This window comes from Macaca nemestrina, chromosome 3, assembly GCF_043159975.1.
Source record: "Macaca nemestrina isolate mMacNem1 chromosome 3, mMacNem.hap1, whole genome shotgun sequence".
Classification (NCBI taxonomy): Eukaryota; Metazoa; Chordata; class Mammalia; order Primates; family Cercopithecidae; genus Macaca; species Macaca nemestrina.
In genome coordinates, this window is record NC_092127.1 from 93,855,411 (window position 1) to 93,882,012 (window position 26,602).

The following is a 26,602-nucleotide window of genomic DNA, read 5'->3' on the forward strand; positions in this document are numbered from 1 at the left end:
CTTAGGAAGGATCAAACACAAGTAACTTAGTATTTAGAATTAAGGAAATGGATTTGGACTAGGGTCAGGAATATCGGGTCATAGGAGTATTTCTGTCACTAACTTATCTTCAGAGGGTCTTTTAACCAGGATTCTCTGAGCCCTTGCCTCCTTCTCTGTAAATGAAGGGATCTTCAAAGACTTTTCCATCTCTGAAAGTTTCTGATTATTCATTTCTCATTAAAATCTCCAACAGAACAGTACATGTATCCTAAACCCCAAATATCAGCTTGCCAGTATGCTAGTAAGCAGTTTATACAGACAATTCCATGGCAGGGAATTTTGTAAACTTGAGCAGGTTAAGTTGCTTTTTGGAACACTAACTGAAACCCTACCTATCCACCATCTGCTTGTCCTTTACTTAACCTCCTAAAATAACTTGTCCAAGCCTCATAGGTTGAATTCACCAGAACTCCACAGAAAACATATATATCTAACCAGTATTTCATACTTAACGACTGTTGTATATATTTTTTGTTAATGCAATTTTTAGATTGCAAATATGCATCCATTAGAGAAAATTTGAAAAACAGAAAAGGTCAAAGAAGAAAATGCCTATACCTATAATTCTGTCACCCAGAGATAGCATTTAAACAAAAATTATATATATACTATTTGAATTGTCTTTCTTTCTTTTTTTTGAGACACAGTTTCACTCTGTCGCCCAGGCTGGGGTGCAGTGGTGCAATTTTGGCTCCTGCAACCTCTGTCTCCTGAGTTCAAATGATCCTCCCTCCTCAGCCTCCCAAGTACCTGGGACTACAGGCATGTGCCACCGCACCTGGCTAACTTTTGCATTTTTTGTAGAGATGAAGTCTACTGTATTTCCCCAAGCTAGTCTCAAACTCCTAGACTCAAGTGATCTGCCCGTCTTGGTGTCCCAAAGTACTGGGATTATAGGCATGAGCCACTGCACCTGGCATATGCTACTAATACTTTATATGTATACATAAGGTTTAAAAATAAGCGTTATACATTGTTATACATCTTTTATAATTTAAAATGTATAAATATAAGTGTTGTATACATATTATATAAAAATTATATACATATACATGATTATGGATAATGTATCCATAAACATTACTTTTATTTAAAACATACTGAAACACTCATGTATTATTTATTTATTTGTTTGGAGACAGGGTCTCACTCTGTTGCCCAGGCTGGAGTATAGTGATGTGATCATAGCACACTGCAGACTCTACTCCTGGGCTCAAGGGATCCTTCTGCCTCAGCCTCCTGAGTAACTGGGTCTATATGCACATGCTGACATGACCTGCTAATTTTTTAAATTTTTGTGGAGCTAGGGGGTTGCTGTGTTGTCCAGGCTGGTCTTGAACTCCTGGTCTCAAGCAATCCTCTCTTCTTGGCCTCCCGAAGTGCTTGGGTTACAAGCATGAGCCACTGCACCCAACCTCATGAATTATTCAATAGCCTTCTATGGGATCACTTTTAATGGTTGTCCAGGAGTCAGTCACATTAACATAGATGGCTGGCTTTGCCATTTTCTTGTTTTTGAACATTACAGTTGTTTCCAATTATTCCTCTTTATATGAAATAAAGTTGCTATAAAAAATATGTTTCTGTCTGTAAATATAACATTCATCATTATTCCCTATTGGATAGGTTTATAGAAAACAAAATGTTGGGCAAATGCTGTGCACATATAAGGTTTGTGTTACTTGAATGGCTAATACACTTCTTTAGTATCAGGAAGCAGATGCATATACTAGTTGTGTTATATTTTAACTACAAGGAAATAATTTTTGTTAGAAATTGTTTAATTACAATATTGTATAGACTCACATTATTGAAGTATTAAAAATATATATCAAAGTATTTTCTAAAGAGAGATCTGCAGAATTGAAGAGTGTGCTGTGTTAGGGTGTAGGTTTTACAATCACATATGCTGACAGCTCCATCAGACATCATAATTGGCCTTTATACACAAAATAAGTGCTAATTTCAATATCAACTAATCGCCAAGTAACTCAAATAGCCAGTCAATTTGTTTATAACCCCAGTACTATAAGATTTTATTTTTTAGCCGGGCTCACTGGTTTGTGCAAGTGAATAAAAATCCTTAAAAGGTTGTAAAGTTTACACATGCTTAAAAAATCAATCATCTTTTTTTTTTAAGGCTAAATTATTTTATTCTGTTCCCATGCTATAGATTCACTTGCAGGCTTGTCATAGAGATGTAAACATTTATTATTTGAGACGAGCTGTCAAAAGTAATTTTGGAGCTTGACTAGGTAAGGAGATATGTATATTTTTTAAGAACACTGGCCAAGTAAAAGAGAACCCATACAGTCCTATTTATTTCTCTGAGTAGGTGAGTAAATCTTTGCAAACATTTTTTTTCTCTGTCTATATACTAAAACTTTGGATAAAATGAGGTCGATGGTCTCTTCTGGCTTTGAAATTTTGGATTTTTATAAATGGTCACTTGGAAAATAACTTTTGTTTACATATTGTGTCTGTTTTGTGTGTCCGTGTGTGTTGTGCATGCACACATGTTTAATTCACTTTTTACTGTTTGCCTCCTTTCAGTCAATGGCGGCTGGTCCACCTGGACAGAGTGGTCTGTGTGTAATAGCCGCTGTGGACGAGGGTATCAGAAACGTACAAGGACTTGTACCAACCCGGCACCACTCAATGGGGGTGCCTTCTGTGAAGGGCAGAGTGTGCAGAAAATAGCCTGTACTACGTTGTGCCCAGGTAAATAAACCAGTCCTCTCAATCCAAATATCTCCCATTATTCAAGAAATATGCTTTTAGAGAATAGATATAGAAACTTTATTCTTGATCTGAATGTGTGATAAACATTATTTAAATCCATCCTACTCACTGTTTGCATTACTGGGATATCAAGTGTTTTCCTCCAAAAGAATACTTAACTTTGTTACCAAAACATGCCAAATTGTATAAAACAGGAGATTAAACACTACTGGATGTAATCCCTTTATATTATTCAACACAACTGCTAGGACCAAGATTGCAGATTTTATAATTCAAGAGATTTGAATGGCACTGAAAGCCACACATTTTAGGAATAACAATCTTTGATCTTCAGAAAACCACAGAAATTAATTGAACTGAAATTTAGAAAATGTTTTAGATGGAAATATTTTACATTTGGTGTCATTTTCTGGTCAAGGGCAAATATAACATTTGAAATGAATTATAAGGAAGGCAAAGTTTTTTGGCACATGGAATAATGGATTCTGAAACTACAACGCAGTCAGTTCTTTGTTATCTGTAAATGTTGGTCATCTATTTTTTTGAGTGGTATCTACAGCAAGATTGCATCTCTCCACCTCTTAGCATCTTTCTGTACTATCTCATCTTGCTACCAGCTCTTATCCCTAGGTAAATTGAAGATAATATTTGCCAAAAGTAAAAACAAAACCCTTTAAAATGCCTCGTTATATAATATATTCTAAAGCTAGGCTAAAATTATTTTGAAATAATCCATAAATTTACTGCACTCATTGGAGTAGCTATTGTGTTTTCAGTTTTATTGTTCAGATACACAGCCTCCTTCTCCCTTTTGCCTAATTTTGTCGTGTTTATCCTTTAATCTTTATCTTTTAACCTTTCTCAGAGATGGGGCGGAGAAATGAACTGGAGAGATCTACATAATCTACACTTTACATTCCCAAATGTTGATTTCCAAATATCAAAACTGTCTTCCACAGTGAACCCTTTGAGAGCTTTTATTTATGAAACAAATTTTGATGCTTAGCTAGGCTTAAAATTTCAGATTTTATTTTATAGGTGCTGACTCCCACAATTAAAAAAGCACTGATCAATTTGAGTTGAAATAGAAACGCATGTGTCAGTGTTTTGGTAAACTGGATTGGTGCAGGTCAAAGCAAATGTTTTTGCTCTAAGTAGTTGGGACTTGCGTATATAGCCACTTCTGTATGACTGAAATATTAACGCTGTTCTCATTTTTCATGTGGGTATCTTTATAACCATATCCACATTATACATGATATATTTATATAGTAATTTGAATACGAAATCATGTAGATTTCTCAAACTACGTAGACTATTAAAATTGATATAATTATTATCAATATATAGATATAAAAGGTTAAGATGTTCAGTAAATAATGTTTAGCATTGTTTTACATTGAATCCTTGATCATCATAATTATGTATTTCAGGGAAAATTAATATTTTAAAACTCTTATTTCAACATTTTTATCCTATTTTTGTGAGAAACTTAAGCTGCATTTTAAAGTATGACTGAAATTTATCTTTTTTCAAACTGAGATTTAAGTTGTGTACTTTTAAAATAGAGATATCTGAGTTATCTTTGAAGTTGCTGACAAGCCAGCCACCAAAATTAGGAAGAAAGTCAGTCAGTTCTAAATGACTGAATCACAACAAATATTAGGGCCTTACCTAAATTTTTTTAATAAAAATAGAAACAGAAACATCATCAAATAGTGGAATTATCAAACAATAAATGAAAAAATAGTAGTCTTTTCATGAAAATATTACAGAAGGTTTCAGCAGAATCAAGCAGACCAAATGAAAAAAGTAAAATAAAAAGACAATATAAAATTTAGATGAGAGAGAAGAGATAAATAGATGTATACCAACTGGATGAATGAATGGAAGGTTGGATAGATTTCTTCTCCACTGTACCAACCTCTTCTCTGAATTCCCACACGAGCTTACTTTCGGTGTCCACATGGCCCTAGGAATGAAGGAATCTTGGATCCAAAGACAGACCTAATTTTCAATACAAAACCCAGAAGCTCCCCCATTAATAGGAAAAGGGAAACCATCATGGCCTACTTTTACATAGCTCCTGGTGACAACTTTGGATTTTGTGTGTCTCAGTCAGCCTCCCTTGACTTGGTCAGTGAGAAAACACTCACACACTCTATAGGAAAAGCTCACTGAACCCAAATGATATAGAACATGCAATGTCCAGCAATTGAAATGAATACAGTGCTTCTCAGTAGGGCATGCTTTTTCTTGTTTTGTTTTGTTGTATTATACTTGAGCTCTGCTCCATCCCTTAAGCAGCTGCCTCTCCCTCTGACTTGCTGCTGCATTTTTTCCATGGCAGTGGACGGCAGGTGGACGTCATGGAGCAAGTGGTCTACTTGTGGAACTGAGTGCACCCACTGGCGCAGGAGGGAGTGCACGGCGCCAGCCCCCAAGAATGGAGGCAAGGACTGCGACGGCCTCGTCTTGCAATCCAAGAACTGCACTGATGGGCTTTGCATGCAGAGTAAGTCAATTTAAGCAAACTGCAGACATTGAGGGGGCTGGAGATTGAACCATTTGGATTTTTTTAAGGAAACATTAGAAATAAAGAATTCTTTGAACAACAATAAAATGCAATAATATAGCAATATTCTAGCTCGCTCTCAAAATTGGAAAAAGCAAATTTTCCAGGAACCAGAATAAATAGTAACTATGTCCAGCTAACAAATGGCATGCAGTATTGCTTTTTCATGAGCAAGGGGTGATTCAATCACTTATATGGAAGGGAACCATTACTTGGTTTTATCAGAAAGCACAAAAGGGCACTCTAAACTCCTCACAGAGTCAAAACAAGACTTCTAAAATGTAAGCTGTTTATTCTTAATTCATGGCAGGTACCTAACCAAAATATCCATGGAGTGTAAAATATATGTAAAGATGAAAAATATTTCTGTAGGTAGATTTACCGACTTAGAACAAATGTTTAGTGAGAACATCTCCGCAACCTCTTGAAAATTCTGGGTTTGTGTTAGAAATTATAATGTGGATATTATTTAGTTTATTTAAAGGAAATAAATATTAATAAAGCATACATTTTTTAAATGAGTGCCAAAGATTGGCTCAGGAATGTAATGTGTGCTATAAGCTACATATTCTCCATTTTTTCATGTCTTTGTTCCTTAGATTTTCTTAATTAAATGGTAGTTTGATTTCATACTTGCAAACTCTCACCCCTTTATTGAGGAGTCCTCAGATGTTACACAGTTTACTATCTCTTTTCATGATCATAAATTGAGGTATTAAGAATTATTCTGAAATCATACCTATTCAGATTAATGGATCAAATGATGTGCTGTCTTTGGATGTGAACTAACGGTGGTCTAGTGTTGACATTTCTCATAATACATTACACATTGCTAGCAGAATGCAAGCAGCTGAAGGTATTTGTGCAAAGGTATTTGTATTTGTCATTTAAGAATAAAATATTTTGTTTTTACCACACTTAGGAAATTCTGTTTACTTTTCAGTCTATACACACAGGAACCTTTAGAAAGATATCTTACTTAAAATACAAATAAATAATTATGTTGTTCACACAGAATAAAAATCCAGTAGGCCTCTTATTTTTATGTTCAGGGTACATTTGCATTCCTCGAGAACGGGCTGCTGCTGAGTGTGTAAAGCACAGCTTCTGGTAATGATGTGGGGCCTGCCACTGTGAACCTCACAAGTTTGTACCAGAAATGCATTAATGAAAATTGGTTTTGCTAACCATTTATCCAGAGGTACAGAGTTTGTTTGGGTTGAGGATTAAAATAACAACATACCACATACAAGTTAGTCTTTTTAACATTTTCATCACTTAGTGTTTTTCCTTTACTGTAGAACCAACTGATTCATATGATTGCAAAGTAGAAATAGTTGGACTTTTTCTCTCTTTCTGTCTTTCACATTCTTTCTCTCTCAATATACTATTTCAATATTGGGTGATTTAATACCTACTACTTCTATTGTGCATATTTGCAAATCTTCAGAACAACCTCTTTAACAAGGAATACAATGCCACAAGACAGAATCTTTTATTAGTCATAGAAAATGTCACATTTTAAATTATGACAAATACAAACATGATATATTCAAACTAAGACTTTCATGACATAGCAACCCCTTAGCTTCTAGATCATTTCTTAAGCATTCATAGAATTTTTTCCTTATGATTGGATATTTGCCAGTAATGATGGCCTGAAGTGTGTGTGTATAGACAAGGAAGAGGAATGAGGCTACGGGAGGGGTATTTTTAGTTGTTTGTTTGTTTTTGTTTATTTTTTTATCACGTCTCCTGTTTGATGGAAACATTTTGCTGTTTGGGTTAAAATCATTCCATTTAAAGCTATTTGTTTCTGCAGCTCTGATTTGCTATAGTGACAATCCCTACTAGGTCAATAAACTCTTTCATCTGCCCTCCTGTATCCACTCCAGTCAAACAAAGAATTGTAGTCTACATCACTATTGATTTCCTCAGTGATATAACCACAGATATTCTGCACTGTGCAACTGTAGTATTTTACAGTGAAAGCTATAGTTTCTGCTTACCAGTTAGCCTGGTGTTTCTGGAACAGTATACTGCCAAAGTCTTGCAAAGAAATAATATTGTTTGGCCATTATTTTGGAAAACAAAGGCTTCTAACAGTGATACTGAAAAGTTTGCAAAAGGGACAAGGTCAGTATTAAGAAAAAGATTGGGGGTAGAAAAGATAGCCAGAAAGTGGCAATCAGCAATTAGGAATTATCATTTAATATTTATTTCCTTTGGGAGAATTAGTGTCTGGAATGCATTAATAAATAGTCTTTCAATGATATCACAATGTTATCTCAAAATAAAGCTAGTCTACTTTCAGTGAACCAGGTAAGAACTACATCCTCTGAATCTATTCAAAATTGTATACAAATAATTCTGACATAAATGTAGGTGTACTGCTAGATAGGAGAAATTCAGAGTTCATAATGGATGTGAGTAGGATTCAGAGTTACCTAGATAATGTAGTATAGTATTTCTTCAAAAGCTAACTTGGTACTTAAGAGGAACACAATGTGAAATATACAGAAAATATTACTGTTGATGTTTATTTGTTAATTTGTTCAAAACAAATTCAGATACATTTCTTTGTTAAGCACTTAATACAAACACCTTTAAAAGTATATTAAAATGTTGGATAAAATATTGCAAACTTAGTATGAGACATACATGTGCATGCAGAAAGAGAGAGAGAGAGAAGAAAAGAGGTCCAAAAGAAAGAAGATAGAGAAATCCTCAAATGCCAAAAATGAAGCTGCAACTCCAAGCTTGAGAGGTAACTGTGTGAATTGACACCAAAATAACCAGGAAGGGGGAACTGGATATGGACATGGGTCCCAGGGACTGGAAATTAGGGTTTCAGTTTTGGCACAGAGGCAGAAGCCCTGGCTTTGTAAGACCTAGACTTGGAAGTAAGAACCCTAAAGAAAGCTGAAACTCACAAATGCCTGACCTATACCATAAGAAACAACTAGAACATTTTTGCCCACCAGCCAAGGGAAGACATAGAAAAACATGGTAGGAAAAAGGAAGTGAAGACTTCATTTAAATAAAATCTATAGTAAAACCATAACTTCACCCCAGCTCTGGTATGGAATCTAAGATACATTGCTAGAAGCAAAACACAAAATATGTATAATTAAGCTTCTAGGACACCAGCTGAGCAAACAGCAAGCTACTCTCTAGGTTTCCTTCCATAATGTAAGTTCATTAGTCTATGACAAACATAGGCCACACCTGTCAATAAGCTTACAATACAAAGTTACCAATCAGTCAAGAAAATTGTCTACTATAAGGAAGAGTCAGCAATAATAAATGAGTTAGCATTTTACTAACATGAACTCATAGAGCAATCTGAAAAAAACTGTAGAGTAAATGTAAAAAGACAAACCATATTTTTAAAAGGAATATAAGCACAAATGAAATAACAGTTTGTTAAAAAGACAGATTTGGAGAAAAAACAAATGGAATGTCTAGTGAGGAAGGCATAATGATTGAAATTTAAAACTCATTGGAAGATGAAAAATCAGATCAGATACAGCTTCAGATAAAGCTGAAGAGAAAATTTGTAAACTGGAATGTAGATCTTATGAAACTTCCCACAATACAGGGAAGTTTTGTGAATACATAAGTGAATATGTAAAAGGGAGAATAAAACTCATGGAGGATAGAATGAGAAAATCCAACATTTACTACATAAAAGAGCAAAATCTGAAAGATTTTCAGGTAATCAAGATGGAGAGGATTTATTACTCATAAACCTTACTGAGTAAACTACTGAAAATGAAAAATAACAATTGGTTCCTTAAAATAAGATGAGACCAATTGAGGAGCAGTTGAAAATAAGAGCGAAATGGTAGACAACATTAACATGGAATATGGGAAGGTGTAAACTAAGTTAAAAATTTCCATTTTCCATATATTGCTCAAGAAAAGAATAGTAACAGTATTTACATTAGACTTCATTGATGCCACTGTTGAAGTTAAAATGTTAAGACTTGAGTACACACATAAAAATTGAATGCATAAATTCAAAATAAAAATTTTAAGGGTAGGAAATTGGCAAAAGGAAAACTAGTAAATGAATACAATAAGTGAGATGGTGGAAATAAAGCTACATATATCAGGGATCATAATGTAAATGAATTAAACCCACTTGTAAAAGGAAATCCAAAATTATCAGAAAAAACTCAGTTTTATTCTGTTTATGAGTCACATACTTAAATCATAATTATAGGAAAAGATTGAAAGTTAAGATGGAACTTACAGTATTGTTCAGTATGTATGTATGTATGTATGTATGTATGTATGTATATATTTAGAGACGGAGTCTTGCTCTGTTGCCAGGCTGGAGTGCAGTGGCGTGATTTTGGCTCACTGCAAACTCCGACTCCCTGGTTCAAGCGATTCTCCTGCTTCAGCCTCCTGAGTAGCTGGGATTACAGGCACATGCCACCACACCCAGCTAATTTTTTATTTTTAGTAGAGACAAGGTTTTACCATGTTGGCCAGGATGGTCTAGATCTCCTGACCTAGTGATCCGCCCATCTCGGCCTCCCAAAGCTGGGATTACAGGCGTGAGCCACTGCGCCCGGTCTGTTCAGTATTTATTTTAACATGTCCAGTTAATGGCTTTTACTATCTGATTGGGCTATTCTTTATTCAATTCCATTTCCCATTATGCCTAAGTAATATATATTAGAGATCATTTTTGACTCATAGTTTGGATATAGAGTTTTGTTTATCATGGGCTTTATAGTTTTTAGAATGTTTAAGTTCAACTGAAAAATTAATCATCAGTTTTCTAAATTGTTTACCAGTTTGATAGTGTTCAGATAAGACATGTTAGAAATCTATTTCTTTCCTCAAATTCAACACCAAGTGAAATTTTTCATAAAAAGACTTTGAAGGTTACTTATAAAATTAATGAATACTTTAAAGATATAACAATGCTAAATGTCAAGCAAATATGTAGTCAAGTGGAAACTTTTGTACCTTGCTATGGGAATAAAAATTTTTATGGGGAAGCAATTTTACAGTATAAGTCAAGAGTTTTAAAGTTATCATACCCTTTGACCCAATAATTCTACTTGAATGAATAAGTTTTAAGTAATTAGTATGAATATCTAAAAATATATACAGTCAGCCCTCTGTATCAGTGAGTTACACATCTGTGGATTCAACCAAGAACAAGTCAAAAATATTTTTAAAAACAATAAAAAATAATACAACAATTAAAAATAAAACAAATTTTAAAATGCAGTATAACAACTTATTTAACATTTAAATTGTATTAGGTATTATAACCAATCTAGAGATGGTTGAAAGTATATGTGAGGATGTGCATAGGTTACATGCAAATACTATGCCATTTTATATAAGGGACTTGAGCAATCTCAGATTTTGGTGTTGGTGGCGGGGGGTGGTTCTGGAATCAATCTTTCTTGGATACTGAGAAACAGCTGTATGCCACATATGTCTATATTCTTTGTTATTATTGTAAAAAATGCAAAACCCAAAAGTCTAATATTAGGATGATGGTTAAGTAATACATAGTACTTCCATTAAATGGAACATCATATAGCCGCTAAAATATTTAGAAGGTTTAACATGGAAAAGCAGAATATGGATTTATATATGTATTTAGTGATAAGTGTGTAAAGGTATGCTTAGTAAAAGATGAATGAAATTTATGAATTTTCTGGGCTAATGAGATTACAAGTATTTTTTTCTTTTTCTATATGCTTTCTATTCTATACATTATTTATGCTTAGTATTCCATTATGTTTATAATAATAAATGACATTTTTTAAAAAGAACGGTTGAGGATAGGCCACAGCATTGTCTTGGAAGCATGGCTCCCTGGATTTAAGAAGTAGCAATGTCACTGACTTTGGTCACATTGATTCAAATTAGATTACCAAAAAAGTATTTGCATAAAATACTTGTATAAAACCCTAGTTGTACAAAACCCTAGGGTGCAAGAATTACTTATAGCCAGTAAACCAAGTATTTTGAAGATGTGGGGATTTGGAACTGAATTATAGTTTTGCAATATTTCCCATTTGTCTATTTTATATATATATATATATATATATATATATCTGGCCTTGCAATCATAATTTAAATTCTTAGTCTGTGTGATAAGTTGGATTCATTATGTGATACTGTGTAATCTCATTTGTGAAATATGATCATGGTCTGTAAACAATTTCAGAAGCTCTATTAAATTTTTATACCACTCATACACAGTAGTTCATATTGTAAGTACTGTATAACATATATATATATTACACTGGATACAATCTCACTGGTCTGAAAAAGTAGTTCCTACACTGGACACATTTTGGTACCTTCAAATTAAGGCCTTTACAAAATTGATGTTATTTCACCAGAATGCGTTACTAAAGAGTAATTAGAAGCTATCGGAATCACTTAAGGTCCCACAAATAACTTGGACATTTTGGATTTATAAGCACATAGTTAATTTTTTTCCAAACAACATTTTAAAAAGTGGAGTTCTTTGGTATACTAAATGACATGGATTGCATTGAATAAGAAAGGTAAGGGATGTGGCGTGTTTGTCACTATTTTGTGCGTGTGTGTGTGTGTGTGTGTTTCAGTAAAACTTTATTTACAGAAATGAGTAGCAGGACCAATTTAGCCTGAGGGCCAGATCTTGCCAACCCCTGTTCCAGGCTGTCACATCTCGAGGATATAGCTATTGTATTACGTTAATTTACTGAACTTAACAGGTTTATCGCCTAATTTTTAACCTATATGCCATACATTGACATATATTCATAGGAGGTGAAGGGTATTTATCAAAGATCCTATTATCTTTGCTTTTTTTTTCATTTAGTTCTTATTTTTAGATCTGTAATGGGTACAGGTGCAGAGTTCTCACATGCATGTATGTGTAGTGATGAAGTCTGGGCTTTCAACGTATCCAGCATCTGAATAGTGAACTGTGCTCAACACCCTTTTTTTAAAAATTATATTTTAAGTTCTAGGGTACATGTGCACAACATGCAGGTTTGTTACATATGTATACATGTGCCATGTTGGTGTGCTGCACCCATTAACTCGTCATTTACTTTAGGTATATCTCCTAATGCTATCCCTCTCCCTACCCCCACCCCATGATAGGCCCTGGTGTGTGATGTTCGCCACCCTGTGTCCAAGTGTTCTCATTGTTCAGTTCCCACCTATGAGTGAGAACATGCAGTGTTTAGTTTTTTTTCCTTGCGATAGTTTGCTGAGAATGATGGTTTCCAGCTTCATCCATGTCCCTATAAAGGACATGAACTCATCATTTTTTATGGCTGCATAGTATTCCATGATGTATATGTGCCACATTTTCTTAATCCAGTCTATCATTGATGGACATTTGGATTGGTTCCAAGTCCTTGCTATTGTGAATAGTGCCTCAATAAACATACTTGTGCATGTGTCTTTAGAGCAGCATGATTTATAATCCTTTGGGGATATACCCAGTAATGAGATGGCTGAGTCAAATGGTATTTCTAGTTCTAGATCCTTGAGGAATCGCCACACTGTCTTTCACAATGGTTGGACTAGTTTACAGTCCCACCAACAGCGTAAAAGTGTTCTTATTTCTCCACATCCTCTCCAGCACCTGTTGCTTCCTGACTTTTTAATGATCACCATTCTAACTGGTGTGAGATGGTGTCTCATTGTGGTTTTGATTTGCATTTCTCTGATGACCAGTGATGATGAGCATTTTTTCATGTGTCTGTTGGCTGCATAAATGTCTTCTTTTGAGAAGTGTCTGTTCATATCCTTCACCCACTTTTTGATGGGGTTGTTTGTTTTTTTCTTGTAAATTTGTTTGAGTTATTTGTAGATTCTGGACATTAGCCCTTTGTCAGATGAGTAGATTGCAAAAATTTTCTCCCATTCTGCAGGTTGCCTGTTCACTCTGATGGTAGTTTCTTTTGCTGTGCAGAAGCTCCTTAGTTTAATTAGATCCCATTTGTCAATTTTGGCTTTTGTTGCCATTGCTTTTGGTGTTTATGAAGTCCTTGCCCATGCCTATGTCCTGAATGGTATTGCCTAGGTTTTCTTCTAGGGTTTTTATGGTTTCCGTCTAACATTTAAGTCTTTAATCCATCTTGAATTAATTTTTGTATAAGGTATAAGGAAGGGATCCAGTTTCAGCTTTCTACATATGGCTAGCCAGTTTTCCCAGCACCATTTATTAAATAGGGAATCCTTTCCCCAGTTCTTGTTTTTGTCAGGTTTGTCAAAGATCAGTTGTTTGTAGATGTGTGGTATTATTTCTAAGGGCACTGTTCTGTTTCATTGGTCTATATCTCTGTTTTCTTACCAGTACCATGCTGTTTTGGTTACTATAGCCTTGTAGTATAGTTTGAAGTCAGGTAACATGATGCCTCCAGCATTGTTCTTTTGACTTAGGATTGTCTTGGCAATGCAGGCTCTTTTTTGGATCCATATGAACTTTAAAGTCATCTTTTCCAATTCTGTGAAGAAAGTCATTGGAAGCTTGATGGGGATGTCATTGAATCTGTAAATTACCTTGGACAGTATGGCCATTTTCATGATCTTGATTCTTCCTATCCGTGAGCATGGAATGTGCTTCCATTTGTTTGTGTCCTCTTTTATTTCGTGGAGCAGTGGTTTGTAGTTCTCCTTGAAGAGGTCCTTCACATCCCTTGTAAGTTGGATTCCTAAGTATTTTATTCTTTTTGAAGCAATTGTGAATGGGAGTTCACTCATGATTTGGCTCACTGTTTGTCTGTTATTGGTGTATAAGAATGCTTGTGATTTTTGCACATTGATTTTGTGTCCTGAGACTTGGCTGAAATTCCTTATCACCAATCCCACAGAAATGCAAACTACCATCAGAGAATTCTATAAACACCTCTACACAAATAAACTAGAAAATCTAGAAGAAATTGATAAATTCCTGGACACATACACCTTCCCAAGACTAAACGAGGAAGAAGCTGAATCCCTGAATAGACCAATAAGTCAGGCTCGGAAATTGAGACAATAATTAATAGCCTACCAACCAAAAAAACTCCAGGACCAGATGGATTCACAGCTGAATTCTACCAGAGTACAAGGAGGAGCTGGTACCATTCCTTCTGAAACTATTTCAATCAATAGGAAAAGAAGAATACTCCCTAACTCATTTTATGAGGTCAGCATCATCCTGATACCAAAGCCTGGCAGAGACACAACAAAAAAAGAGAATTTTTGACCAATATCCCTGATGAACATTGATGGAAAAATCCTCAATAAAATACTGACAAATCGAATCCAGCAGCACATCAAAAAGCTTATCAACCATGATCAAGTGGGCTTCATCCCTGGGATGCAAGGCTGGTTCAACATATGCAAACCAATAAACGTAATCCAGCATATAAACAGAACCAAAGACAAAAACCACATGATTATCTCAATAGATGCAGAAAAGGCCTTTGACAAAATTCAGCCCTTCATCCTAAAAACTCTCAATAAATTAGGTATTGATGGGATGTATCTCAAAATCATAAGAGCTATTTATGACAAACCCACAGCCAATATCATACTGAATGCGCAAAAACTGGAAACATTCCCTTTGAAAACTGGCACAAGACAGGGATGCCCTCTCTCACCACTCCTATTCAACATAGTGTTGGAAGTTCTGGCCAGGGCAATCAGGCAGGAGAAAGAAATAAAGAGTATTCAATCAGGAAAAGAAGTCAAATTGTCCCTGTTTACAGATGACATGATTGAATATTTAGAAAACCCCATCGCCTCAGCCCAAAATCTCCTTAAGCTGATAAGTGTTTGTCACTATTGAAAATAATTGAAAACATATGTCTGATCTAAAAAAACTTAGCATTAATAACAAATACCAGTTTTTACTTAATAATACTACAGAATCAGTATTGGAAGACCAATTGTACTATGTACACATTAAAATATTTAGGTTTCTTTATATCATCCCTAAACTGATGTGAAAACAGCCACCCTCCACATTTCACAATATATTTTTGAAATAGGCTTTACATTAAATGGTTATGACAAGAGAGAGACACACAAAGAACAGGACACACAGAAAGATACAGAAGCAGCAGAAAGCACTTAAGAAAACTCAAAAAATGCTAAGACAATAAGCATATTTACCTTTTAAGTTGAAATACAATTGTATTACTAAGACCTGATAACTTTTAACTTTTATAATCTTTTGTTTTTGTTTTTGTTTTTGTTTTGTTTTTTGTTTTTTGTTTTTTTTTAATGTGACAGAGTCTCACTCTGTTGCCCAGGCTAGAGTACATTGGTGCGATTCTGGCTCACTGCAACCTCTACCTCCCGGGTTTAAGCAATTCTCCTGCCTCAGCCTCAGGAGTAGCTGGGATTACAAGCATCTACCACCCTGCCCAGCTAATTTTTGTAGTTTTAATAGAGATGGGGTTTCACCATGTTGGCCAGGCTGGTCTCGAACTCCTGACCTCAAGTGATCTGCCCACCTCGGCCTCCCAAAGTGCTGAGATTACAGGCCTAAGCCACCACAGCGGGCCTAACTTTTATAATCTTTATAATGAATTTTTAGTAAGATTTATTTGTCATGGATGGCATATAAAATGAATAGTTTAATCACTGCTTACTTCTTCCTTTTGAAAATAGCAATTCAAATACTATATATGGCCTGGTCCAGAAATGCAGATTTTTATATATATATATATTTATCAATACACTAGATTGGATTATTAAGTTACTGCAACTATTCCTATAGATTTTAGTTTTATTCCCATTGTAAGTTTGGAGTTTCTCATAGGGATTCGTAACAGTTCAAATCTGAACTTAGAATTACTCCTTGCTGAAGACGGTTCATGCCACAGTAGACAAATTTAAAATTGCAATTTACTAACAAGAACTGCCCAGAATTGTGTCTGCATCAGTGAACTTCCTGACTTTGGGAAATTAAAATGTTAGGCATTCTGCAAAGTTAGCACTTTCAACTCATTAAAAAATTTACACGTCACACAACTCTTCTATTAATTCTCAGAAGTACAGAGGAAGTGGCAGAGCTCTCCATGGCTAAATTGTGGTGTGGACACACTGCATACCAGGGCCCCCAGAAGCCCAGGTGGATTTAATGTGGGGAAGTAATTTACCTTACAACTACTCATTTCTTGACTTTAGAATGATATGTTTATAACCGCCTGTGGTAGGCATTTGAGAAGGTGCTAGTCATTTCCCAGTGAAATTCTTGTCAACACAGCAGTTTGATAGGAAAGCATAATTGTGAGTGGTAGACAGTAAGAGCTTTTATCTATAGTTGGAAGAAGTTGATGTCATAGCTGTGTTTGTGTAGTTCTTGATATGTGTAGCGTCCCAGCTGGCAAATAAATATTCTGTACGTGGCCTGCCTGCCCTGTACAATGCTACACAGTGTCCGGTATAATAAGTGTGGTTTGCTTTTGCTTTTTTCCTTTCTGGTGAAACATTTTCCTGGTTTTGAAAGCAGGGATGTGGTTAGAAACTTTAGCCCACAGAAGCCTAATGAACACCTATGGAGCACCACACAGGTTAGAAAACAAATGCAAGGTCTTTAGATTCTAAGTGGAAAGGGAACTCTGAGGGGATCAAGAAAGGTGCCACCATGCCAGCAACTACAGCAAAGCATGGGCTCCTTCAAGATCACAGGGGTGCAGGTCCAGGGCTACAAGCTCAATTTTCTTCTTGCTAAAAATCTAGCAGGTAGGTTCATGTATTCTAGAAGTCAGCCGCCTTACATCAGGACTCTTCATCATTTTACTTTTTCTATCACGTGTCTTTACTACCATGGAGGGATTCTGGTATCATTGCTTTTGGATTTATAATTTATTATTCTTTTTAAAGAGGCATTGATGGGGATAGAGTCCATTATATAATATAACACTCATATGAAACATATATAATGTTTTATAATACAGTTTACATAATATAGTTTATATGACACTCATATAAAACATATAATATAGTTTATATAACACTTATATAAAAACACTTGAGTAGCTGATCTTTGAGTTTGATTTTAATGAACTTAGCCTAAATTTCAGGCATTTATGCTTCACCTACTGTGAATCATGAGATAACACATTTACATCCTGGGATATTAATTATCTACTATTCATTTTCAGAAGGGTGTGGTTTGTCACTGTAAGGAACAGGGCTATGGACCCGCTTAGTGAGGTGTGGCTGTTGTCCTCAGCAGGCTGGAGCAGTAAATTACCATGGCAATTTAGATAACTGACGTCAGTGATAAGCAAATGTTCTTTTTAATTGTTGTTGTCATGTTCTAGGATTTATGTATTCATTTATTTGGAGTTCCTTAAGCCCTATCAATAAATAAACCCTCAGAAGAGTGGTAAATTATAATAAATGACGCTGGGTGTCTTTGACAGACCTGACCTTTGACATCATTAGTGCAGCCCTGATGGGTTTGCTAGATAAGAGCTGACCTTAAAGGATAAAAGAAAATCTGGACATGTTTATTTTGAATGGCCCTTGAGGTTTTAATAGGAATATTTGCATCAGAAAAAAAATGTAATTGGGGTGAAAAAATTGCCCATGTTTTGGCTTAGCGTAAAAAGTCACTGGCGAAAAAGAAGACCAAGCAGCCAGGTCAAGGAGAGGGGATTCTTCTAACATAGGAGTAGAAAATGAGGAACAATCTTATCAAGTAGCCTAGTGGACTTAGAGTAGATAAATATTACTAAAACTGACCAAGACCTTTGTGACTTAAAAATAGCTACTTTTATACAATATGCTTAATGCTTTTATAAATGACATTATGTCAAATGCATAATTTGCATCCTAGCTACCCCCATAAGATATGAATCCATCTTCTATTGTGCTTAATCCCCCACAGTATCCTAAAATCTATTTACATGTATTAAGGTCATAGAAGCAGCTCCTACTGAAATGTAATGAGTAAACCTCAAAGGCAAGCAGGACACCTCCTAAAACTCTACCTATCTCCCTTTTGGCCAAGTATCTGATACTAATGTAAAGACAGGGTTTTAATGCCCAGACACCTACAAGTAGACTTTGGAGGGCATAAAAAGTACCATATCTTATATTGTAGTTTAAAGATATTTCAGATTTCATTTTAATTCTATTTGCTGTCCACCTAATACACTGATTTCAGGCCCTGGCATTAGTTGCTTCTGACTCCAGTCTACTGTGTCAGACATGACCAAGTTAAGACAAAATTGAATTGAGCTCAATTTAATTAATACTCAAAAGGTAGAAAAAAGCCTTACAAACAAAACTTTCATTAATCCCTAGTAATAGTTCTCTTTTGCAAAGGAAGAAACTGAGGCATAGAATTGAAACAGCCCTCCCAACACCCACAGATGAGTGCTGGAGCTAATGTACGAAGGCAGATCTGTCTCATTCTTAAGACTGTTCTCATGCAGGATCTTGGATGCCAGAAGCAAGTGGTTGTCAGCTTTTATTGCTTTAAAATGGGGTAAGGATGCCCTATTTAATAAATGGTGTTGGTAAAACTGGCTAGCCATATGCAGAAAATGGAAACTGTACCCCTTCCTTACACCTTATACAAAAATTAACTCAAGATGGATTAAAGATTTAAATATAAGACCTAAAACCATAGAAACCCTAGAAGATAACCTAGGTAATACCATTCAAGACATAGGCATGAGCAAAGACTTCATGACTAAAACATCAAAAGCAATGGCAACAAAAGCCAAAATTTACAAATGGGATCTAAATAAACTAAAGAGCTTCTGCACAGCAAAATAAACTACCATCAGAGTGAACAGGCAACCTGCAGAATGGGAGAACATTTTTGCAATCTATCCATCTGACAAAGGGCTAATATCCATAATCTACAAGGAACTTGAAAACAAATTTATAAGAAAAAAACAACCCCATCAAAAGTGGGCAAAGGATAAGAACAGACATTTCTCAAAAGAAGACATTCACGCAGCCAACAAACATAAAAAAGCTCATCAGCACTGGTCATTAAAGAAATGCAAATCAAAACTATAATGAGATACCATCTCACACCACTTAGAATGGTGATCATTAAAAAGTCAGTAAACAGGCTGGGTGCAGGGGCTCACATCTGTAATCCCAGCACTTTGGGAGGCCAAGGCAGGTGGATCACATGAGGTCAGGAGTTCTAGACCAGCCTGGCAACATGGTGAAACCCCATCTCTACATAAATACAAAAAATTAGTTTGGCATGGTGGCAGATGCCTGTAATCCCAGCTACTCAGGAGACTGAGGCAGGAGAATCGCTTGAACCCAGGAGGCAGAGGTTGCAGTGAGCTGAGATCATGCCACCGCACTCCAGCCTGGGCAATGAGAGTGAAATTCCATCTCAAAAAAAAACAAAAACAAAAACAAAAGTCAGGAAACAACAGATTCTGGGGAGGATGTAGAGAAATGGGAATGCTTTGACACTGCTGATGGGAGTGTAAATTAGTTCAACCATTATGGAAGACAGTGTGGTGATTCCTCAAGGATCTAGAACCAGAAATACCATTTGACCCAGCAATCCCATTACTGGGTGTATACACAAAGGAGTGTAAATCATTCTATGATAAAGACACGTGCACACGTATGTTTATTGCAGCACTGTTAACAATAACAAAGACTTGGAACCAATCCAAATGCCCATCAGTGATAGACTGCATAAGGAAAATGTGGCACATATACACCATGAAATACTATGCAGCCATAAAAAGGATGAGTTCATGTTTTTTTCAGATACATGGATGAAGCCGGAAACCATCATTCTCAGCAAACTAACTCAGAAACAGAAAACCAAACACCGCATGTTCTCACTCATAGGTGGAAGTTGAACAATGAGATCACATGGACACAGGGAGGGGAACATCAAACACTGGGGTCTGTCGGAAGGTCTGGGGCTAGGGGAGGGACAGCATTAGGAGAAATATCTAATGTAGATGACGGGTTAATGGGTGCAGCAAACCACCATGGCACGTGTATACCTATGTAACAAACTTGCACATCCTACACATGTATCCCAGAACTCAAAGTGTAATAAACAACAACAACAACAACAACAAATGGGATTTTCTTCTCACATGTAGAGCTCTTCCAATTATTGATGTTTATTTCCTTTTTCTACATGGCATCATTTTTGAGGGAAACGATGTTTCTCCTTTAAATATTACTTACAGGGTTTTATGCCAAATGCAATGGATTAGCATGTATTAACAGCTACATCATTCTAGCAAGGCTCTCCAGTTACATTAGAGTGGAAATGCCAAGGTTTGGTACACCTCTTTGCTTGCCCCACACTTGAAACAGAAAACATTGTTTGGAAGGTTTTTTCATTTAAGGGAGACAACCTCTCTACGCTCTCTTTAGCTTTATAAATGTCATGACTGTAAATGTTTCAAATGGAGAGATATTTTACAATCCAAATCAGCAGGGTTATCTCACGCAATCACTGAACGATAAATTAAGCCAGGGGCCTACCAAGCCCTCTTCTGTCATTTCCTTATCTCTCCTCATTTGAATCTACTAATTATTGCTCACATAGTACTTAAGAAGGACAATGGAGGTGTAGCCTGAGGGCTGGGATCCAACCCTGGCTCTGCTGTTTCACCAGCTTTATAATGTTAGACAAATCCCTTTACCACTCTATGTTCAAAGGGTTAAATTAGGCAGTTCCAATCAATGATCTATTTTTGCTCCAACATCCTGGGGGTTTGCAAGTTTGTGAGAATATAGACTTGGTTTTGGGGATTTAAACTTGGCTAATGATGTTCAGAAGTTATGACATTTCTCACATCAGAATATTTGCTTGATAATTATTTCTATGAGAGTATGTATTATGGCATAAAAAGTTTGAATGATCATTTTTTTAAAATGTAGTAATAAAACCATGATCATTTTTTGCTATCTATCCATATTGCATGGAAATAAAAAATTTTTAAAGGCTAGAAAAATAAAAGTAGTTGCTGTTCATTGAGGAAATGAAGATTTACATTTGGTTTCTGGCATTGTTCTTGAGACTCTCAAATATAAACCCACCAAATAGGCTACATTGAGGCATATTGTTGCTCAGTTACTGGGTCTTGGCTGTGTACTTAGGGATAATTTGATATTACTTCCTTCAGCGTAAACACCAAGGAAAGCTCTCTTGCTCTCTTTCTTTTTTACAATGCTTGGACATGGGCTCTGATCTTTTACTCTTGCTCTCTTTCTTTTTTACAATACTTGGACATGGGCTCTGATCTTTTACAATGGTTGGACACCACTAAAAAGTTTGGGCAACCTCACCTGTAGTCTAAATGATGACCTTGTGCAAATTAGAAAAAAGTCATTCGTTCCCTAAGTCATTTTACTACCAGCAGCCAGAAAATGGTTCTATGATTAATCCAAATCTACAGTAAACACAAATATGAATGGTGCCACCCAGAGCTGGACAATGCAAAATTATACATTGTCAGTTTTATTGACCCAAATTTTAGTTGATAGAATTTCAACACTTTGGGTAACTTTGCAAACATCCTTTCTCACCTTTGAGACTGTCTCCTCATATGAAAAAGATTGAATGAGATAATCTCTTGAGATGATGTTTTGAGCAATTATGAGATGGGCTTCAGGTAAAAGGAGCATCGCATGAACTGTTTAAGACATAGCCTGCTCTTGCTCCAGTTTTCAAATATTTTTCCTTCACTTAAAGGTTTTCTCCAAATTGAATCTCCTTTAGTCCCTATTCCTGCAGGTCAGGAAAATCTATTCTTTAAAAAATAAATGTTCTTTAAAAATACAAATTGCAGCTGGGTGTGATGGCTCACACCTGCAATCCCAGCACTTTGGGAAGCCAAAGTGGGAGGATCACTTGAGCCCAAGAGTTCGAAACCAGCCTGGGCGACATAGCAAGGCCCCATCTCTACAAAAAGTTTTTTTAAATAGCCAGGGTTTGTTGGTGCAGGTCTGTCTTCCCAGCTACTTGGGAGGCTGAGATGGGAGGTTTGCTTGATTCCAAGAGGTGGAGGCTGCAGTGAACTATGATCACACCACTGCACTCCAGTCTGCATGACAGAGCAAGATCCTGTCTCAAAATAAATAAATACATTTAAAAAAAAAGTGGATATAGGTTATAAGCAGTTACCCTTAAAAAAGCACTGCTCTTGAAAAAGCAGTTGCTGAGGCCACACTGTCCCCAGGGGTAACAAGCCTCGTGCCTTTCCCTGAACGCCATGCCTGTCCTTGCCTTCTCAGTCGAAGAGAGGTGATTTTGAAAGTTGTTATCAAGGGAGGTGGATTTTGTTCTGGGCCATCCTTTCATGGCAAGATTATATCTTTCATTGCAGGACATTAAATATCCTTGGCCTTCACTCACCAAATGCCAAAAAACAACCCCCTAATCCTTATGACAACCAAAAAAAAAAAAAACACCACCCCTACCCCATTTCCAAACACCATCTTGAGAAATGGCATCACTCTTGGTTGAGATACCTTTTTACCATCAATTTGCACTCTGGCCTTGAAATGTGCTTTGGAAACATACCACCACATCTTTTGCCAGAAGCCACAAAGGCCAGGCATAAGCCTTTTTACACGAAGAGAGTGAAAGAGTCCTTAGAAGAGAGCGTTGCATATGGCTTCTCTGAAAAATGGGGCTCCTTGTCTATGTAATAACTGGGGAAACTGAAATTCAAACGACTTTCCTAAGATCACTCATTAGATAATAGGCTATGTTGACTCTACAAATAAAATACCTTAAGGACCCAGCATCTTAGTGTACCTTAGTAATGCGCATCATAATTATATCAATGTCATTGTTGGTCATTTTTTGATTACTGGCAATGTACCAGCACCTTACAAATCTCATTTATCCTTTCCACAGCTCTAGAAGTATTCATATCCCCTTACACAGATTAGAAAACTGATGCTTAGAAAAGTGAAGTCGTTTGGCCACGCTCTCCCAGCTAAGTGGCAGAGCGAGGATTCAAGCTGATGTTCGTGAGACCAAAAAGCAGTGTACTGGCCCATGGCCTGGTGCTTTTTTTAGTCCACCTTACTTTGAAGTAGCAGGAAAGTTAACTGAAATCCCTAACTTTTGAACCAGGGCTGTCGGTAGCAACCTAAAAACAATTATTTTGCACTGTGTTCTGCCGGAGATGTTATTTTCATTATTGCTAGGACTACTCTCAGCAGGGTCACCTCATTAGCTGAAGAAAATGTTCCCTGTTGCTCCGTGAGAGACGGATCAGATGGAGAAGCATAAAAACAAACTCCAGAAAGTGATTCTGTGTTCCCCTCATTTAGAGGATGGAACAGTAATCCCCTTCTTCTTTGATTCCCAGCCTGCTAAGTGATGTTTTATTTCTGTAGTTGCAGAAGTGTTTTGAAAATGATGGAAAAAGTTTTACAGGGATGCCTTCCAAAACTCTTTATCAGTGTTTCCATAACAGTAAATTGGAGTGTCAAACCTTTGGTGAGTACACTTAATGTTGGTCTGTTTTAAATTTTCCCATGTAGGAAAATAAGAGTTTGGCCAGATTGGTCCTAATTGCCTATGAGGAATAACTAAAGTAAGTGAGACTTTGTAAAATATTTTAAATTTTTAAAAATATTAAATATTTTAATATTTTTAATATTTTAAATAGAGTGAGGCTATATTTAATATTTTTTAATATTTTCTTTTTGTTCAGAACAACCTCAAATGCAAACACTTCATCAGTTATATTGATACACCTATCGACAGACATCTCCCAAGCCATGTGTTATAGAAACCACCTATGAAACCCTATTACTTTGCTCCATGTGAAAATCCATATTTATAGAAACCAAAGTGACTTTTTTTCAAAATGGCATTTGATCACAGGATTTGGATTTCACTTAGAATAAAATCAAAACTCATTGTGGAGGGCAGGTGCAGTGACTCATGCCTGTAATCCCAGCATTTTGGGAGGCTGAGATGGGCAGATAGCTTGAGCCCAGGATTTCTAGACAAGTCTAACCATCGTGGTGAAACCCCGTCTCTAGTAAAAATACCAAAATTAGCCAGACGTGGCGGTTCATGCCTGTAATCCCAGCCACTCAGGAGGCTGAGACAGGAGAATCGCTTGAACCCAGGAGACAGAGGTTGCAGTGAGCCAAGATCACGCCATTGCACTCCAGCCTGGGCGACAGAGGGAGACTCCTCATCCTGGCCCACCAGGACGTGACCTGGTGCTGCCTGTCCTCTGACCCTACCTCCTCCCTTTCTTTTCTCGCTTGCTCCCCACCCTCCAACCATTCTGTCTCTCTGTCAGGACTTTCGTATTTATTGTCGTTTCTCATCAAGCACTTGCCTCCTGATCTTCACTTGGCAGATTCTATCTTTTTTTCAAGCTTCAGGTCAAATTTTATCTCAATTAAAAAAAAAAAAATTCTTCCTCAATTCCCTAAGTTGGCCATCTCCAAACACATTACATCCTTTTGGTTTATTTTTAAAAGAACTTTTTTACTATTTGAAGTGATCTTATTATTTTGTTTACTTGCTTATTTTCTGTTAAACTTCAGTAAAAATAGGAAAGTATCTCCATGTCTACAACAGAACCCAGAATATAATAAGGTTGAAGAGTATTTGCTAAATGGATGATGAATGAATGAATGAATGAATTCCAATTCTGTACCTGGAATGAGATTGAAGTTTCAGATAAATACCATAAGGCACAAAACATTCATTGAGTAGTTCAAATCTACATAATTTGTGAAAGTTGACATTCAAATTGAAATTACAAAGTTATATTCTCTATTCTTGGTCGGCCTGTCAAGAACAGGAATTCCGGTGGGAAGCAGGGATAAAAAACTCAGAACTGCTTTACAGGGAGAAATTTCAGACCACATGCTATCTAGCTGGAGATAGGCTTTCCTTTTGCCAGGTGCGACTTTTCTGCTTATTCAAGCAGGACCACGCTGATTCTTTTCTTTTTATTTTTTGAGACAGAGTCTCGCTCTATCACCCAGGCTGGAGTGCAGTGGCACAATCTCTGCTCACTGCAGTCTCCGCCTCCCAGTCTCAAGTGACTCTCCTTCCTCAGCCTCCCGAGTAGCCGGGATCACAGGCACGCGCCACCACTCCTGGCTAATTTTTTGTATTTTTGGTAGAGACAGGCTTTCACCATGTTGCCCAGAGTGTCTCATACTCACGAGCTCAGGCGATCCACCTGCCTCAGCCTCTTAAAGTGCTGGGATTACAGACGTGAGCCACCATGCCCGGCCCGCCAGGCTGATCCTTACCAAAAGTTTCAGGATGAGCATCATAGGATTTGTAAATATGCCCTTTATACTCATTTCCTTGCCCTCTGACCTGCAAGAATAAGTCTTCTGACATTCCTCTATTTAACATCGTCACTTTCAGGAGGATGGCATTGTGATCTGTTTCTCCTCTACTAGCAGTGAACTTGTTTTGTGTTAAGTCTTTGGGTTTTGAAAATAGAGCCTGTATATGTCCCAGATGTCCTTTTATTGAGTTCCCAGAATACAAATGGAAACATTTTATTACCAGACAGTGGTGTTTAAAAATGAAAATCAAACCTAATACATGGACTCAGACAACAGGAATAAGGAATATAATATTTATAAAACTGAGTAGGAGGTTGCAATCATTGCTCTAAAATAAAGCATTAAAAATTAATTCAGAGCAAACCTGTCTGTGCTACAGCAAAGCTCTCTTTCATTAAGGTAGCACTGCATGTTTTTCCAGAATTAGTTCCCCCAAATAGGTAAATGGCTTGTAAGAACTGAGTGTTCGGCAAACTATGGAAGTGCTACGTGAGGCACGATTTAGAGCTGCTTTTAGTATTACAGCTTTATAGACCTTTCATTTTGAACCAATTAATTGTGAATCTTGCAGTTTTTCTCTGTTTTTCACCCTTGAGTATTACTAGGAAGGTTTAATTCACATGCTTCTTAGTCATCTTCATTTGGTTAATCCAGATGGTTCTATATCATTTGATCAATTCATATGCAGCAGAATAGTAAATCTTGGAGAACTGTGGTTACCAGTTATAAGATATACTTTAAAACTTTCCATAGGTTTTTCATTTCAAAAAGTTTGTGTTGCACATATTTTAAGTGACTTTTCCCTATCTTATTCTACTTCACATTATTCTCATTATCCATATTGCATTATTATTGTTAGTTTCCATCTTCAGAATACGCTAAAAAGGAAGAGACATAAAATGCTAGTGCCATTTCTACATTTTCTATGAGATGAAGTTTTTATTTTTA

The 26,602-nt window shown here is 36.4% G+C and overlaps 1 protein-coding gene across 3 annotated transcripts in view; it reads left to right on the forward strand.

Moving 5' to 3' along the window:
• Positions 1-26,602, forward strand: part of LOC105464214 (unc-5 netrin receptor C) — a 387,289-nt gene that overhangs the window by 305,716 nt on the left and 54,971 nt on the right. For all 3 annotated transcript variants that reach the window (XM_011711873.3, XM_011711874.3, XM_071093291.1), the window contains exons 6-7: positions 2,596-2,763; positions 5,135-5,299. In XM_011711873.3, the coding sequence (XP_011710175.1) occupies positions 2,596-2,763; positions 5,135-5,299 (333 nt within the window). The remainder of the gene's footprint in view (positions 1-2,595; positions 2,764-5,134; positions 5,300-26,602) is intronic.